Genomic DNA, 17,927 nt, shown 5'->3' on the forward strand with positions numbered 1-17,927 from the left:
AGTTAAAGTCTTTATTATGGAGTCTGACAGCAGTGGGGAGGAAAGACCTGCGAAATCTCTCCGTCCCACACCGTGGGTGCCGCAGTCTCCCACTGAAGGAGCTGCTCAGTGCTGTCACAGTCTGCTGCATGGGGTGGGAGATGTTGTCCATCAGGGATGACAGCTTAGCCGCCGTTCTCCTGTCACTCACCACCTCCACTGGGTCCAGAGGGCATCCTAGAACAGAGCTGGCCCTTCAGATCACCCTGTTCAGTCTCTTCCTGTCCCCAGCAGAGATGCTGCTGCCCCAGCAGACCACACCATAAAAGATAGCAGAAGCCACAACAGAGTCATAGAATTTCTTCAGGAGTGGGCCCTCCACTCCAAACGACCTGAGTCTCCGCAGCAGGTACAGCCTGCTCTGCCCTTTCCTGTAGAGGGCGTCTGAGTTATGAGTCCAGTCCAGTCTATTGTTCAGATGAACACCAAGGTACCTGTAGCTGTCCACAGCCTCAATGTCCATACCTTGGATGTTCAGTGGTTGCAGTGGAGAATGCTTGTGCCTGCGGAAGTCTACCACCAGTTCCTTGGTTTTACTGGCGTTGATCTGGAGGTAGTTCAGCTGGCACCAGTCCACAAAGTCTTGGGTCAGACCTCTGTACTCCTTGTCGTCCCCATCAGTGATGAGGCCGACTATTGCAGAGTCATCAGAGAACTTCTGCAGGAAGCACTGGGTGGAATTGTGGGAGAAGTCTGCAGTGTAGATGGTGAAGAGGAACGGAGCCAGAACCGTTCCCTGTGGGGCCCCCGTACTGCAGACGACCCTGTCCGACACACAGCCCTGAGTCCTCACATACTGTGGTCGGTCGGTGAGGTAGTCCAGGATCCAGGTAGTGAGGTGATGGTCCACTCCAGAGTTCTCCAGCTTGTCCTTTAGAACCGAGGGAAGAATAGTGTTGAAGGCACTGGAGAAATCAAAGAACATGATTCTCACAGTGCTTCCAGCGGTCTCCAGGTGAGCGAGGGAACGATGTAGGAGGTGAATGACGGCATCATCCGCTCCAATGCCAGGCTGGTAGGCAAACTGAAGTGGGTCCAGTGATGAGCTTATTAGGCGCCGAAGCTGAGCCAGGACCAACCGCTCCAGGGTCTTCATCAGGTGGGATGTCAGAGCCACCGGCCTGTAGCTGTTGAGGTCCTATTTCTTATATTTTGTAACTTTTTAATGTGTTATGTTATTTAATTTAGTTCAGCCTGTTACTGTTTTTATTGTATTGGAGCAACTGTTACCACATCATTTCCTTAGGAATTAAGAAAGTATTTTGATTCTGATTACTGCACCTAAGTAGAAGTTTCATGTACTGTACCTGCACTTTACTTGAGTATTTCTTTTTCTGACAACTTTTTACTTTCTACTCCTTACATTTTCAAAAACAGACTCGTTACTTTAGATTAATTTATTGCACTCATACTCAGGAGTTAAAGTGGACCAGAAGTACTTCAGAATCTAGCTCGCGCTGCAGAAGAGGAGGAAGCATGAAGGGAGTGAAGGGAGTTTTTTTGTGTCAGGTAATTTCCAATTTAATGCATCTAACAGCTCAATGTAAATGACTACTCAGTGACGCTTAATAAATTGTAAATTTAAAGCTTGCATGTAATGCCATCATGTTGATCACATGTTGCATTTGTATATGATGTGTTTTGTTAAATTATGTGTTTTCACATTGTGAAATGTCCTGCAAAAGAAACAAGGATATAGAAACTTGTGTTATTCAAATGTTGCATGGAAATACTGGGTAGTTTTGTGCAGGTGCGGGTGTAAGTGCATTCACAGTAAAGTATTGTGTTGGACTGGTGCACAGTGTCTGTGGTGCTCATGGTCAGATTTAGGTTTACATCAAGCATAGCAGAAAATAATTTAAAGCTGATGATGCTTAGATTAATTCACTGAATTCCACCTTTATATCACCTTTATACAGTCTATTATAAAGACAGTAAACAATATACTCTCAGTGTAGGTAGGCTATATGCCAACAGCTGTGAAACCCAACATAGCTGTGAAACTGCTGACATCTTGTTAAAATTAGTTGTATAAATCTACAAAGAGCAGTGGGTCAGCTGATCACAGCCTGTACACTAAGAAATCCTGTGGAAGCTCACATTAGAAATTACTGTGAGCTGTGATTCTTTTACCCACACTGAGCACCTACACAGATCAGACTGTAACGCCTATACTCATTTTTTAGGTTTGGAGGCAAAGTCACTCTCTACAATGTAGGCGACAGAAAATTGTTATTTTTTTATTTTTATTTTTTTTAAATCTCTTTCACTGTGCACTATGTGTCCCACCTAACAGTTTGCAAGAATTAAGATAATTTTTGTATTCTCATACACTAATTTTGTTTTATTATTATATTAATATAGCACAAATGGTAAATGGCCTGTATTTATATAGCGCTTTACTAGTCCCTAAGGACCCCAAAGCGCTTTACACATTCAGTCATCCACCCATTCACACACACATTCACACACTGGTGATGGCAGCTACATTGTAGCCACAGCCACCTTGGGGCGCACTGACAGGGGCGAGGCTGCCGGACACCACCAGTAGGCAACGGGTGAAGTGTCTTGCCCAAGGACACAACGACCGAGACTGTCCAAGCTGGGGCTCGAACTAGCAACCTTCCGATTACAAGGCGAACTCCCAACTCTTGAGCCACGATCGCCCCTAGTACAAGGCCCTGCTACCTTTGTACAAAAATTGTTATTCGAATGGTCCTTCAAAGAGCTACTTTTTACTTTCTTACTTTGAGTAGATTTCAGAGCCGGACGTTTCTTACTTTTACTTAAGTGAAGAAGTTGCTTCAGTACTTCAGGTTTTACCAGAGTATTTTTAAACACTCATAACCAGTATTTCTACTCAGTTAAGGAAAGTCTGTACTTTTGCCACCTCTCGCTGTGGGGAAAAATAAAAATCATGTGTGGGTTGAATGTGGGTTGCTCCTGGCCATTGATACTGACTTATTGGCCATTTCCAATAAGTCAGTGTTTCTGTCTATACCATAATTCACTGTCTACAACAGACATGAAACACAGTTCATCCAGAATCTCAAACATTAACAAAATAAGACAATAAAGTAATTTAAACTCCTTGCCGCAGATCTTCAGTACTCTTGAGGGTTGCGAATGGTTTGGATCTCCTAAGTCGTTTTTTTGTCTGTTGCTTTTGCTGGCTTCTGGGAAATGTTATTGTGGCTTCTCACTCTCATAAGTACATTCAGTCCAACAGAGCATGTTCGGCATGTAGTAGAACGGGAGGTTGTCATTGTGAGATGCAACTGACAAATGTGCAGCAATTGTGCAATACTGTCATGTCAAAATGTCAGAGGAATGTTTCCAGCACTTTGTTCAATCCATGCCATAAAGAACTAGGCCAGTTCTAAAGGAGAAAGAGAAGATTAAAAGGTTATCTATCCTTTTACTTTCATTTTTACAGAGTTGTGAGTTTGCACTTCTTTGGATACACAAAATTAGCACTTTAGCATGTTAATAGAAGACTGCAAACAGACTTAAAAACAAACAAAAAACAAACTTGGGAAAAACAAAACAAAAAGAAAAACAGACAATGCCACCGATATGATGAATTTCAAACAATTCTGAAAGTTGTATAATAATAAAACAAATCAAAATTTGCATTGACCACACTTCTGTTTTATTGATTGACAAGATAAAATGCCATAATCCATGTTTGAATAAATCTTAGAATGTGTAACGAGTGCATCTGTGATTGCATTATATTGGCGGTTTTCTCTTGTGACATGAATGTGGTTGAAAGGCATTTATATTTGCTCAAAAACTTACTAAAAACACTGAACAGAAGTTGTTTGAACAAAAGAAAAAAGAAAGTAAATTCAATGAACCACAGCGTTACTGTGGTGTAGAGGTTTGAGTTTCCCAGTGCTCGCAGGAGCTGTGCTGTCAGGACTCTTGCTTTGCCTATCAAAGGCTAATTGATCATGGGTGGGTATTTTAATAGACACCATGTGTACAAATAATCCCTGAGCCAAAATTCAGGCTAAAGACTGCTGTGAAGGCTGATTCCTCCAGTTTGTTCTACATATGAAAGAAAGAGAGAGCATATTTCTCCTGTTTTGGCTTCCCTTCATTGGCTTCCTGTTAAATCCAGAATTGAATTCAAAGTCCTGCTCCTCACATACAAGGTCTTAAATAATCAGGCCCCATCTTATCTCAATGACCTTGTAGCACCATATCACCCTATTAGAGCACTTCGCTCTTGCTCTGCAGGCCTACTTGTTGTTCCTAGAGTATTTAAAAGTAGAATGGGAGGGAGAGCCTTCAGTTTTCAGGCCCCTCTTCTGTGGAACCAGCTTCCAGTTTGGATTCAGGAGACAGACACTATCTCTACTTTCAAGATCAGGCTTCAAACTTTCCTTTTTGCTAAAGCATATAGTTAGGGCTGGACCAGGTGACCCTGAATCCTCCCTTAGTTATGCTGCAATAGACATAGACTGCCGGGGGATTCCCATGGTGCATTGAGTTTTTCCTTTCCAGTCACCTTTCTCACTCACTATGTGTTAACAGACCTCTCTGCATTGAATCATACCTGCTATTAATCTGTCTCTCTTCCACAGCATGTCTTTTATCCTGTCTTCCTTCTCTCACCCCAACCGGTCGCAGCAGATGGCTGCCCCTCCCTGAGCCTGGTTCAGCCGGAGGTTTCTTCCTGTTAAAAGGGAGTTTTTCCTTCCCACTGTTGCCAAAGTGCTTGCTCATAGGGGGTCATATGATTGTTGGGTTTTTTTTCTCTGTATCTATGAAGCGCCTTGAGGCGACTTATGTTGTGATTTGGCGCTATATAAATAAAATTGAATTGAATTGAATATGAGTCTTTATTGTGTCAGTGACAATCTGTTTGCTTAATATAATAATTTCATGCACATCTTTCTGACTTTGGCATAGAAGCCAAGGGAGAAAAGGGGTGTTTCAGGAAGAGGGTGAACTGATGGGGCTGCAGTAAACCCTCTATATAAGGATTCTTTTGAACTCTGAATTATGGAACGCCGCTTGAGTAAAGTCCAAGAATAAAAATATGGAGCTAAAATGAGCATAATAGGTAATATCAATGATTTATAATCTTCCTCATTGCCTAAATGTAATCAAATACTCAGGATAAGCCTGAGTGGCATGGAGGACAACAAACATGGTGGGATTGGGGTTTTGTCCACAACAGTGTCGTACAGGTCAGTGGAGACGGTGCCTTTTGCTGGTGGTACAATCATGCCTTGTTGTCCAAGAGTGAAGTCCCCAGCCAGAACTTGGCAGACGTACATAAACCTCTCCCCATTTGAATTTGGCTTGGAGTAGCTGTCATGAGCAGAGTAGCTAGCATTGACAGCAAAATATGTCCCCTTGCCGTAGCATGTAGCTGAAAGTGGAAGAGACATATTTTCTTTTATTATTATTGGTCATAGAGCAACTGTTCTGTATGGTTATGACAGCACAGGAGAACGTCAACAATACATTGCTTTCTATTTGTGAACTAAAGCTGATTTTGAAGGTGTGTTGTAGCCTGCAGGTCTTAAAAATGTAATAACAAATAGGTGTGTAACACTAAATTTAAATTAAACTAATAATGTTTTCAGTTAGCATGAACGTTTTTTGGTTTTTCTTCTTTCTTTCTTTAATTTTTCAGCCTTCTGGGGCCTTTTGGCTTACTTCTGTGTCTCTAAATATATCTTTAGGAGCAGCATCTCCATTTCCCACATGTCTGTATTATCAGCTCTCTGACAAAGGCAAAATAAATGGCCACGAATGCCTCACCATTCAGTCCTGTGTATCTCCTGTTGAAACCACGATCATTAATAATTGGCAGAGTGGTTTCAGTGGTGCCATGGAAAAGACGTTTCTTGTTGTTCTGGTGACCATTTCTCACCTCCATGTCACGCTTCTTAACCTGTAGACTGTTCCACAATCCAAAGTTCTGTATCCTCTTGGTCTGAAAAAAAAAGAAAAAAGAAAAGTGTATTTTTTGAATTCAGCTCTGAGTTTATGTTCCCAATATAAGGCAGGGAAAATTTATGTGCCTGAAACGTTGAAAAAAAAAGAAATTGTGTTGCAGAATTTTTGGTGAAAATGTCATGTCAGTGATAGAATTTATATTATTTATTATTATTTAGGTGTATAATGCCTTCTTCTAATGTGTCTAATTTAAGCATGTCAATAGAGAAAGAGCACAACATATCATACATTTGGGGAAACATTTCACCCCAAGACAACAAAATGCCTTTTGCTGGCTGCAAACAGACTGATCATCACCCTGTGTTTATCAGTTATAAAGCTACTGTAGGAAGCTGAGGAGGCCTTTATAACCATAGCGTTCCTCATAGCTTCCTGAACGATTGCATTCTAGTACAGCACAAGCTGCAGCCTGTCGACTTGGTTTAGCTTAACCTACAAAAATATGGTGGCCTAAAACTGACATTTGGATATGTGACCTGCCAGTGACAACATGCTTTCTAAATCTCACCTGTGCCGGTGGCAGGAAACGATACAGAGGTGAAAGCGCTTTTCACACACATCTAGTGTGCATCTTTCACAGTCTTGTTGATTTTTACTGGATCTGACTGTCCAGCCAGGTGGAGGATTTTTTTTACACTTCAGGTTACCTGGGCTCGTCAATACCAAGCCCTGGATGGGCTCAACACCTAAAGGTAAACTCTGAGTTACAGCGTTATAAAAAGTTGGTGTGATTTCTTACCAAAGTTGCGGCATTCCACTTCCACAGCCTGACCAGCTGCTTCTAGAATAGCTGTGGAAACTCCTGGAGAAGGCAAAGGTTACATCACTATTGGATACATACTGTACATATAATCTAAAAGTCACAATTACTTTGTTACCTTTTTATAATTATTATTGTATTATTTTATAAAAATAATTTATAGATGTGGGACTATTTTTATATAATATCCTCTGTACTTAAATATTTATGTGTAAATATAAATATACATTATTTATAATATATAATATTAAATTAAAGATTATTATAATATATATGGTACTTATTAGGGGTGCAACGATATTCGTATCGATATTGAACCGTTCGATACAGTGCTTTCGGTTCGGTACGCATATGTATCGAACAATACAACATTTGTAATTTATTTTATCAACTTTCCTTCTGACGATGCTGTCTGTGTTGAGCGCTCAGTGAATCTGCGTTCGACTACTCCGCCTAGGCTGCACTGTCGAGCGCAGATCCACTGAGCGCTCAACACAGACAGCATAGTCAGAAGGAAGAGCGCAGGGCAAGCTAGCAAGACAGAAGTTAAGCTCTACTTGCAACATGGACCTCCTCCACCCTCATTCAGATCTGGCGTTTGGAATTATTTTGGTTTTCATGTGACGTATGACCCTGAAGGTAAGCGAGTCATGGACTAAAGTAAAACAGTATGTTGGATGTGCCATGCAATGCTCAATTACATGGGTGGGAACTAGTGTGTTAGCGCAGTTAGCTCGTTAACGTGTTGGCCGTCTAGCCCCATGCACAGGGCGATCGGCGGTAGCTCGTTAACGGAGATTTGCCGTGTTGTGGCGTTAAGATCATTTCAACGAGATTAACCTGAAAGCACTAGTGGGAACACAACGAATATGACTGCACATTTACACCGACATCATCCTAGTGCAAAGACAAAAACAACAAGCATGCTACTAACTTTAGCCGAGTCATTTAGACAGCTGTTAGCACATGATTCTCCTTATGCTGCTGAGAATATAGCCCAGAAGAAGCGGATAGTATAGCTTTTATTTTGGAAAGAGACATTTCTCTGTAATAAACTCTCTTTTCCAAAGATGAGTGATTCCTCAATCAGATACAGGGCTTGCAATATCGCTAGCCCGACGTCCTGGGGCTAGCGATTTTTTTCAGTCGGGCTACCAAAATCTATCTCTTCCCTGCCCGTCGGGCTATTGTAGGAAGGAAAAATATATGTCAATGCTTTTGCATTCTTTCAGAAATGTAGCTGGGTAATTATGTCATTGGCATCGGTGAGCCACTGTCAATATGTGACATATTGAAATCGCGTTTGAATTTGCGCTTGTTTTTTTGCTTTCACTTTGCAATCGTGCGAACTGTGTATAGAGAGCGACAGCACTGATCTGTGAGTGATGATAATTTGTGCACCAATTCCTCTGACATCGTCTTATTAATCGTTAGCTTACTATGCAAACATGACAAGTGAAATCTCCCGCAGCAAGCTTAAACATGTGAGAGGTTGATCACGCAGAGGATCGCTGAACATTATGTGAGTGCGTGTGTAAAAGCAGCACGATATATATTTTAGTTCTGCTGAGCCAAATAAGACAGGTCAGGGTGAAGAAGTGACAGCCAAAGAAAAGCTTACCACAAAACGGAGAAGTTATGACAAATCAGACTATAAGGCAAAAAGAAAGTGCAGCTTTATGGTTTCATGGACAAAAGAATTTCTGTGGCTGCAATATGACGAGCTAAATAACCAGGGCTGCACATAAGTGGTCCGCAGGTGCGCATTCACTGTCAAAATAAAAAACACGCACAAGGGTTAGGGTTAAATTTAAAAACTGTACTTTTGAGTTAAAATATATATTTATAATTTTAATAAATGACAAATTAAAAAGGCATGAACATTTTTTTTGTATCGAAAAAATATCGAACCGTGACACCAAAGTATCGAACCGAACCGAACCGTGAATTTTGTGTATCGTTGCACCCCTAGTACTTATATGTATATGTAAATATAAATATTTACAGCAACAAAAAAAATGAATATTAACCAACTAATGATAATGATTTTGCACAACTCGAGCTCTGTAGTTCTTGCTATGATAGTAAAGTTTTCATTTGAGAAGTTGACACTAACATCAGCGGTCTCCTTGGTTATGTCTCCTGTTACTACCTGTATAGTCACATTGCTTATTTTAGTGTCATACATTTCTGAGGTTAAGGTATTTTTAGAAAAGGGGCCTCCTGGAAATAAACAAAAATAATGAATTATCAGCAGTAAATAATTACAAAACAGCACTTTTGACTAATTGTCAGTTAGGATATGGACAAAAATACAGTATATTATTACATTTAGTACAAATGTTTTTACTAACTGTTTTTTACAGGCATAGTTAGAAAACATAGTTCTTAGTAAGCTGTATTCTAAAATAAGTTAATAAGTTTATTTCTGTTAACTTGAGTCAGCATGGTTAGTATTACTAACAGACGCTTTGATGAGTTTAAAAAAAAAGTTTTTTTTATTTATTTGTTTTTTGTTACTTGCTGCTATTTTTTATTTATACAAGTAGTCCCATTGAGGCTAAACATGTACAAGACAGACCTGTTCAGATGAACTTTAAAATTACAACAATAAAAGAAACAATAGAATTGCTAAAATTGTCTAATGATTACACAGTCCCCATATGGTCACTTCTACCTCCAAGAATATTACGATGGAAAGAAAAGAAAAATAGTGCTGATATCAATGGTTTTTAGTGGTTGAAAAGGCTGATGGTTAATTTCTGATTAGCACTGAGAATGTGTTTCTTCAAAGCTTTTTATTTTTTCTTACCTGGATAGTTTGTGTATCAGCTGGGTAAAGCACTATCACAACCTTCTTCAGATGCTTGGGGTGTTTCTTTTTGGTAAACTCTAAGATGCTATCCAACATCAAAGAGGCTACCAGATGTTTTGGGAAACCAAGGTTTAAAGCACCAATGGCTGATAAGGATATGGATGTTAGATTATTATCCTCTGTCATGTCCAAGCAGTCCTTAAAGATTCCTCTCAAAGTCTGTAAGACAGTTATATATAAAGACATTCATCATCAAAGTTAGATCAAACAGGCTTTTTAACCTTTTACCTTAAACTATTACCTTATAATGTAAGGTACTTCACCTTTTCAGATGTGGCTTGAGCCTTATAGTGAGGTGCAATGGCATGGAAAACTTTTTTGCTTTTTATTTGGCAGCCCTCAGTAACAATGATCTCACCAACATTTCCGGTAGCATCATTGGAATTCCACGTGAAAGACCAATACAAGGTGGTGCACACGTGAGAAGTGGAACTAAAATCATACATGATTCCAAACATTTTTTACAAATAAATAACTGAAAAGTGGGGTGTGTGTAATTATTCAGCCCCCTGAGTCAATACTTTGTAGAACCACCTTTTGCTGCAATTACAGCTGCCAGTCTTTTAGGGTATGTCTCTACCAGCTGTGCACATCTAGAGACTGAAATCTTTGCCCATTCTTTTTTGCAAAACAGCTCCAGCTCAGTCAGATTAGATGGACAGCGTTTGTGAACAGCAGTTTGCAGATCTTGCCACAGATTCTCGATTGGATTTAGATCTGGACTTTGACTGGGCCATTCTAACACATGGATATGTTTTGTTTTAAGACATTCCATTGTTGCCCTGGCTTCATGTTTAGGGTCGTCGTCCTGCTGGAAGGTGAACCTCCGCCCCAGTCTCAAGTCTTTTGCAGACTCCAAGAGGTTTTCTTCCAAGATTGCCCTGTATTTGGCTCCATCCATCTTTCCATCAACTCTGACCAGCTTCCCTGTCCCTGCTGAAGAGAAGCACCCCCAGAGCATGATGCTGCCACCACCATATTTGACAGTGGGGATGGTGTGTTCAGAGTGATGTGCAGTGTTAGTTTTCCGCCACACAAAGAGTTTTGCATTTTGGCCAAAAAGTTCCATTTTGGTCTCATCTGACCAGAGCAGCTTCTTCCACATGTTTGCTGTGTCCCCACATGGCCTGCAAATGAGACTTCTTATGGTTTTCTATTAACAATGGCTTTCTTCTTGCCACTCTTCCATAAAGGCCAACTTTGTGCAGTGCACGACTAATAGTTGTCCTATGGACAGATTCCCCCACCTGAGCTGTAGATCTCTGCAGCTCGTCCAGAGTCACCATGGGCCTCTTGGCTGCTTTTCTGATCAGCGCTCTCCTTGTTCGGCCTGTGAGTTTAGGTGGACGGCCTTGTCTTGGTAGGTTTACAGTTGTGCCATACTCCTTCCATTTCTGAATGATGGCTTGAACAGTGCTGCGTGGGATTTTCAAGGCTTGGGAAATCTTTTTGTAGCCTAAGCCTGCTTTAAATTTCTCAACAACTTTATCCCTGACCTGTCTGGTGTGTTCTTTGGACTTCATGGTGTTGTTGCTCCCAATATTCTCTTAGACAACCTCTGAGGCCGTCACAGAGCAGCTGTATTTGTACTGACATTAGATTACACACAGGTGCACTCTATTTAGTCATTAGCACTCATCGGGCAATGTCTATGGGCAACTGACTGCACTCAGACCAAAGGGGGCTGATTTATTACGCACACCCCAATTTGCAGTTATTTATTCGTAAAAATTGTTTGGAATCATGTATGATTTTCGTTCCACTTCTCACGTGTACACCACTTTGTGTTGGTCTTTCACGAGGAATTCCAATAAAATTGATTCATGTTTGTGGCTGTAATGTGACAAAATGTGGGAAAGTTCAAGGGGGCCGAATACTTTTGCAAGCCACTGTACATCACTTTATCTTCCATGCTTCCACGTGTGTTCTCTGTCAAACTCACGTCTCTTCTTCCATTTCTACCCCAATCTCCCCCTCCTCTCTCTCTCTCTCTCTCTGAATCGCTCGGCATCAGGAAGGTGTCCGTTCAGACAGTACATGCCCAGCAAACCGGCCACAAACGGGATCAAGATAAAGGTGGCTTGAGACGCACGTTCCAGCTATGCGTGGAAGATGCAAGTCTACACCGCATGCCCGACAAGCGCGGCCCTCCCAAAAAGCACCTTGCCACTCGAGTAGTCGTGGACCTCACCGAGGGATTGTCGCCAGGATGCAGTGTCACCTGCGACAACTTCTTCACCTCGTGCAAGCTCGCCGAGAGGCTCTTTTGCGAAAGAGGCCACACCGTGATGGGCACTCTATGAGCAAAGACCCGAGATCCCCAGAGAGCTGCGCTGCGTCAAGGGCAGAGCCTTGGTGCTGTATTACAATCGCACCAAGGGAGGCGTCAACAACCTGGACAAGGTCGTGAGCATGTACAGCTGCAGTAGAAAGACCTGCTGGTGGCCCGTGGCCCTTTTCCACAACATGGTTGATGTCTTGGCCTACAACGCGTTCGTGCTCTGGAGGGAAATCCGACCTGACTGGATGGTGGGCAAGCTCAACAAACGAAGGCTCTTCCTCTAGCGACTGGGCAAAGCGGTCCACGAGGAGGTACTACTGATGCTGCTTCTGCTGCTACTACTACTACTCCTCATACTACTAGTACCACCACCATCACCGTTACTCCACCTCTCACGGGGCCATGCGACTCCTCTCCGGTCAAGAGGCGAAGGTGTCCCAGGAGCAAAGACGTCAAGACCAAGATCCTGTGCCACGAGTGTCGAGTGTACGTGTGCACCAACTGCGCCGTCACGTACTGTCCCCACTGTGCCGCTTCCCGCACCGCTGCTTCGCCACTGTCATCGTAATAACACAAGTGCTCCTCGGGGGTCACACCCAGCCCCACCCCCCAGCGTAACACCAGATCACCACCCAGCTGTCTCCTCACCGAGCTTAAGCCTCCTGAGACCCGGCGGGCGCACACGGGTTAATATTACTCTTATTAATCTTTCTGGGTCGCAAAATAAATTTATAGCATATTTTCAGGCGAGAATGTAGCTATGTAAACTTCAAATATCTGAGCTGGCGAAAACAGCGAACTCCCGGCACATTGTTTTCAAACCCCCGCTATTTAGGTTAAACGTTACATATAAGTCACTTAGATAACCTAAAAATGTTATTGTTCGATTTTTTTCAGTGTTTTATTTGTTCCTGAGTAAATCGGTTTGGCTAAAATTAAAGTTATTAGATTAGATTAAATAAAACTTTATTAATCCCTCGGGAGGGTTCCTCCGGGGGTTTTCACACAGCTGAATAAACGTCAAACAGAAAACTGATTAAACAGAAATGTGAGATGGTCGAGAATTTACGCCAGCGTACGGTTATATTTAGATAGCAGGGAGCAGACGGCAGAGTTTCACTCCACCGAGAGAGCTTGTGACGTAATTCTGAAGGCTAGACTGTCAGTTGCTCACTTCCGGCTTACCCGGTTTTCGGAGGACCCAGCCCACTTAGACCGCGGTCCTCAGGTGGATGCAGCGTCTGAATTTGGACAGCCCCGGCTGTGGGACAGTATTAGCGGTACCATTTAACTTATGTGTATGTGTATATGAATACCTACCCCCACCTGCCTTGCAAACAGCTTTTCTACTCCGTTAGGTGTCTTAACTTTATATAAAGGTTTTGGTACTTGTCTAAAGTCACCATTCTTATCAACCAGTTGGACCAGGCAACCAGTTATATTTTTGATTGAGGTAACATACAGCGCTTCATTTTCCTGGAAGAGCTTCTCCACTCCAGACTTGTAGACATTCAGACTGTCAAAGACTACAGCAGAGACGGCAACTTCAACTACAGTCTTGCAATGTGTCACATTCACTCTGGATCCACTCAGACAGATGGCCTCATTTCTGTAAGACACACTCACCTTTTCTTTCACTTTCTCCATCCAAGATGTGTTGAAATGTTTCAAGTATTTAACGACAGCATTAGCTTTGACCACAACAGTTTCTTCAATGTGAGCGTTCTGTGTTAAGAAGTCACCAAGCTGTTGCTGAACTTTTATGACACTATCCTATTATTGCATTGCCTCCTATTTAGGTCTCATCCAAAGTGAATGTCCCACCTCCAGCTCATTCAAAGCTCTGCTGCCACACTTTCATTTAAAGAGACAAGGCCACATACTCTCATCCTTGCATCATTATAATTGTCACCTGTTAGATGTAGAACTTGTTTTAACTGTTAAAATGTTTAATTGCCTAGGGCTGACCCACATTGTAGATTTACTGATAACTTATGAACTTCAAGTTTAATTTTCTGAGTGGATTATCCTTTTTTAATCCTCTAACAAGGCTGAGAATGTTTGTCTCTCATATCTTGTCATTGCATTTGTGTGAAGACAATATTTTGATGTTTTGAGAACAAAAAATTAAAATTAGTTTGACAAACATGCAGGGAAGTCCTCCCTCCACTCCTTTTCCTGTCCACCCAGCTCAACAGCATTCATCAGCTGCCACGTACAACGGCAACATCGTGCAACACATTTGGTGGAATAAAGATAAATAAACACAGAATATGCTGTTTGATCATCATTCAGTCTGAGAGGAACTTCCCAAAATGACAACAGGATAGTGCTTCATTTAGCCAGATCCAGATATTCACAAGGTGAATATTTTAAACAACAAACTTTTTGGCAAAGATATGCAAGCAAAGACAATATTATTTAGCAGTCAATTTTACAAAATTACATAAGAAAACTAAATAATGGATAAAATAATTTATATAATTAATATTTTTAGATTCCATAAATACCTAAATTACATGCATAATAAGTACAGGAATGTTTTAGTTTTCTTTGTATGTATTGTTTTTATTTGGTCAGATGGAGTTTCCTGTGTAGAAAAAATAAAAATAACAGTTGGATTATATTGACATTTTGTGTAAAATATTGTCCATCACCAGAATATAATAATAGCTTTAAGGTACACAGAGCAGAACAGCTGTTGATAAATGATTCATTACAAACTTTTTGCACCCGTGATGATTTCTCTTCTGTGGGTAAGCGGACCGTCAGGTTCAAAACGCCTTTTTCCAAACTGATCTGATGCGACTCTTTGGCCAGAACGTTTCTCTGATCTGTGACACAACACAAACACATGTCACTACTTAACTCCACTAATAATACATTATCTTTTAGCTGCCCAAATAAAGCATGACTTTATTGTTACAAACTTACCCTCCTCTCTCTGGAACCACACAATCAATGTCCTGCTGCCATTTTCATACTCCACCTCACACTTGCCACCACCGTTAGATTTGTTACTTTGAAAGTATTACTAACTTAATCTTTAATCTGGGGATGTTGGTTTCTTCGAGCTCTATGAGCAGAGGATAGGAGTGTACGCCAGCCATTGTTGCAGGCCGGGTTCAGTCTGCCTGCTGTCAGTCTTTCACTTTCACACATCGCTGTCCTGTCAGAGATGGAAAATTTTAAAGGCTTGCATAATGTATGTATAAAACTGGACTGAAATAAAGCACGGGGCCATTAATCATGGCAGTATAGGAACAAGTTCTAAGATGAAGATCAATAAAGGCTGGGATCTACCACACCAGGCAAGCTCTGCAAAGAGTCCAGCGCACACACAAAAAGACATTTCTTGACTTATATAACTGTCAGTAAAATCCAAATCAAATATACAAAACAAAAGTTTATTTATTTAAACAAATAATTGTTAAGGGGAATAGGTAAGATATGAATTAAATGTGTATCTATAAAGTACAGTTTTTTGTTACCAGATTCTGCAACCTGTCTGTGCACATGTGCGTTACTTCTTCACCAACGTGAACACGGCCCCCTGGTGGTGGACTTGGCTCATCACAGTTCTTATGGAACCGCCTCTTAAAAAAAGAACTAAAAAGAACACTTTTTTGGCTCCCAAACAACTCTTCGGATTTTCCATCCATCCGCTTCTCTGTAATTACTTACGTATGAAATATATTCTATATCAGATTTTTATTTTGTATTATTTATATGACTCATTATACTCAACATATAACAAGAAATGAAAATTAAATATTAATTTTAAAGTAGAAAAACAAAAAGCCATTTCATTTCATTCTCTGTCTGTATTATTTTAGGGTCTACCATACAATATAAAGGGCCTTGAGACAACAGTTGTTGTGATTTGGCGCTGTATAAATAACATTTAATTGAATTGAATTGAATAATGTTTATAAAATTTTAACTGCTTCCCAGTAAAAGTAGGTCAGTGCTTTGTGCTCTCAATACTTTTTTCTCCAATAAATGATGTTGGCATAGATTGGGCAGGACTCTTGAGCAGTGCTGTTTGACAAGGGGGAAAAAAAACTTTGCTACAGCCTGGAGAGGCTATTTGGAGAGGTCAGTATCCTGTTTTCACCCTTTCGCTTTCTCCTTCACCTCAGTGCTTTCTTCTGAAAGAACAAGAGTGAGTCATAGTCTGAGAGTTTAGGTAATTTTTTAGGTAATTTAATGACACATTTCAGATTTAAAATATACATTAACTGAAATGTCAGCCAGGAAAAGTGTAAAGTATTCTGATATCACAGGATCATTGTCGCTGTTATGTAAAAAGTGTTGCTGAATTTGTATATTGATATAAGTGATTCTGTTTAGCATTTATTATATCCTTTGTAATCTCTATTCTTGCTCTTCTTCCCGGTTTCATAATATTTAGTTATTATGTTTTGTGGTTCCCGTGCTCCCTCAGTCAGATCTGTGTTCTGTAACCATGTGTATCTTCTATCAGTGTCAAGTCTGCATGTCTTAGTCGGGGTTGCAGTCTCAGTCTCAACATTAGTCATGTTTCCTATTTTATTGTGATAATCTCTTGTCTGTGCGTTGTGTTGAGTTTACGTCCTATGTCTTGTTGTTCATGATTTGCTCCCATAGTGTTTCTCTCCTAGTGTATCAGCTTTCTAGTGACTTTGATACTTTGCATTTGTTTTTCAGTTTAGTTTTATGTCTTATGTGTTTATCTCTTATGTGGTTTTTATATCAGGTCAATAAAGGGCTATCCCTTAGTTAAACTTTCACCTGCCTCTGGTCTGCATCTTGTTGCTGTATCGTGACAGCCTTTTATTGGGTTGTAAATTCTGTTCAACTGTTACATTTACCTTTTGCTGATGGCACAAAGCTTGAGCAAAGAAGGTGAGAGGGAGAGAGAGCAAAAAGAGACGAGCAAGAGTGGATAGATAGTCCAAGTCAACAAGAATTTATTAACTATTTTTTGTCAATGTGAAATTTACACATGTAACATTTTATGAACCTGTGGAAAGGTTTTTTGTCCTAAGGGTCAAACGCACTAAAGGCCACTGAACAGTCTCTATATATTTTAAAGCTTATTGTTTCTTGAGCTGGGAAATGATTTGAGTGAAAAAAAAAGTTTCTCTCTGTCTCCCTCTGCTGTAGTGATGGGATAACAGGGGTACAAACATTTACATAAGCATTTAAAGACGCAGGTCTTTTAAAATGTACTGCTCATTGGTTTCATATTTCAAATTGTAATGCTTTTAATAATTTAACTGCATCCAGCCTCTGTGAAAAACAAAAAAGTAAACTCTTTTGGTGTATTCATATGCATTTTTAAAGTCATAATTACAAAGAAAATATAAATGCAACAATAAAAAACCCCAGGTACAGTAATATAAAATAACATGAGGTAGGATGCTATGTCAAATATGGCATACAATAAAATAGCCATTCCTTTATCTTGAAGGCTTTGTTACATTAGTAGGAGACAAAAAACGTTGACGTATTGCATATACTAGATGAGGTGGATTTGGTTGGTTGATATGTATGTTTTTGTGTCTGTGTTTGGTTAAGTCTTCCAGAATTGCACATTTCTGAAACAGATGCTCGACTTTTAAATAGACTGCAAATATGGAAACATTAGAATAAAACACAGAAATTTTCTATAAATTACAAAGAAAGAAAAAATTATTCACTTTACTCAATTTTCATTTTTCAACAACATGAGCATTAGTGTAAGGAGAGAGTGGTTAGCCCTTCATCACTGTTCATCTTTTTAACTCGGTCTCTGTGGACAGTTACAGCTATCAGACTGTCAGACAGTTACTACAATGTTTATATCAAACCACAGTACTGCTGTGTTATGTTTTCTGTGTTAAACAGTGCAAAAGTTTTGACCTAATTTTCTGGGAAAATTGGAAATGGGTGCAACAATAAATGGAGACAATGAATGCAAATACAGTCTCCCTGCTCTCTTCTGGCCGCCCCTCCCTGAGCCGGGTTCT

General features: G+C 40.4%; 1 protein-coding gene across 1 annotated transcript; it reads right to left on the reverse strand.

Moving 5' to 3' along the window:
* Positions 1-5,156: 5,156 nt before the first annotated feature.
* On the reverse strand, positions 5,157-6,372 carry LOC146616608 (protein mono-ADP-ribosyltransferase PARP15-like). Its single transcript, XM_085374322.1, has 3 exons — positions 6,316-6,372; positions 5,821-5,995; positions 5,157-5,425 (listed from the first exon to the last, which is right to left on the reverse strand). Exons 1-3 carry the CDS (start codon positions 6,370-6,372, stop codon positions 5,157-5,159), a joined length of 501 nt encoding a protein of 166 aa, XP_085230448.1.
* Positions 6,373-17,927: the final 11,555 nt, after the last annotated feature.

The sequence above is a fragment of the Diplotaxodon limnothrissa genome, linkage group LG16, assembly GCF_057381915.1.
Source record: "Diplotaxodon limnothrissa isolate DT_005_m linkage group LG16, D_limnothrissa_male_GT1.1, whole genome shotgun sequence".
In the NCBI taxonomy this organism is placed as follows: domain Eukaryota; kingdom Metazoa; phylum Chordata; class Actinopteri; order Cichliformes; family Cichlidae; genus Diplotaxodon; species Diplotaxodon limnothrissa.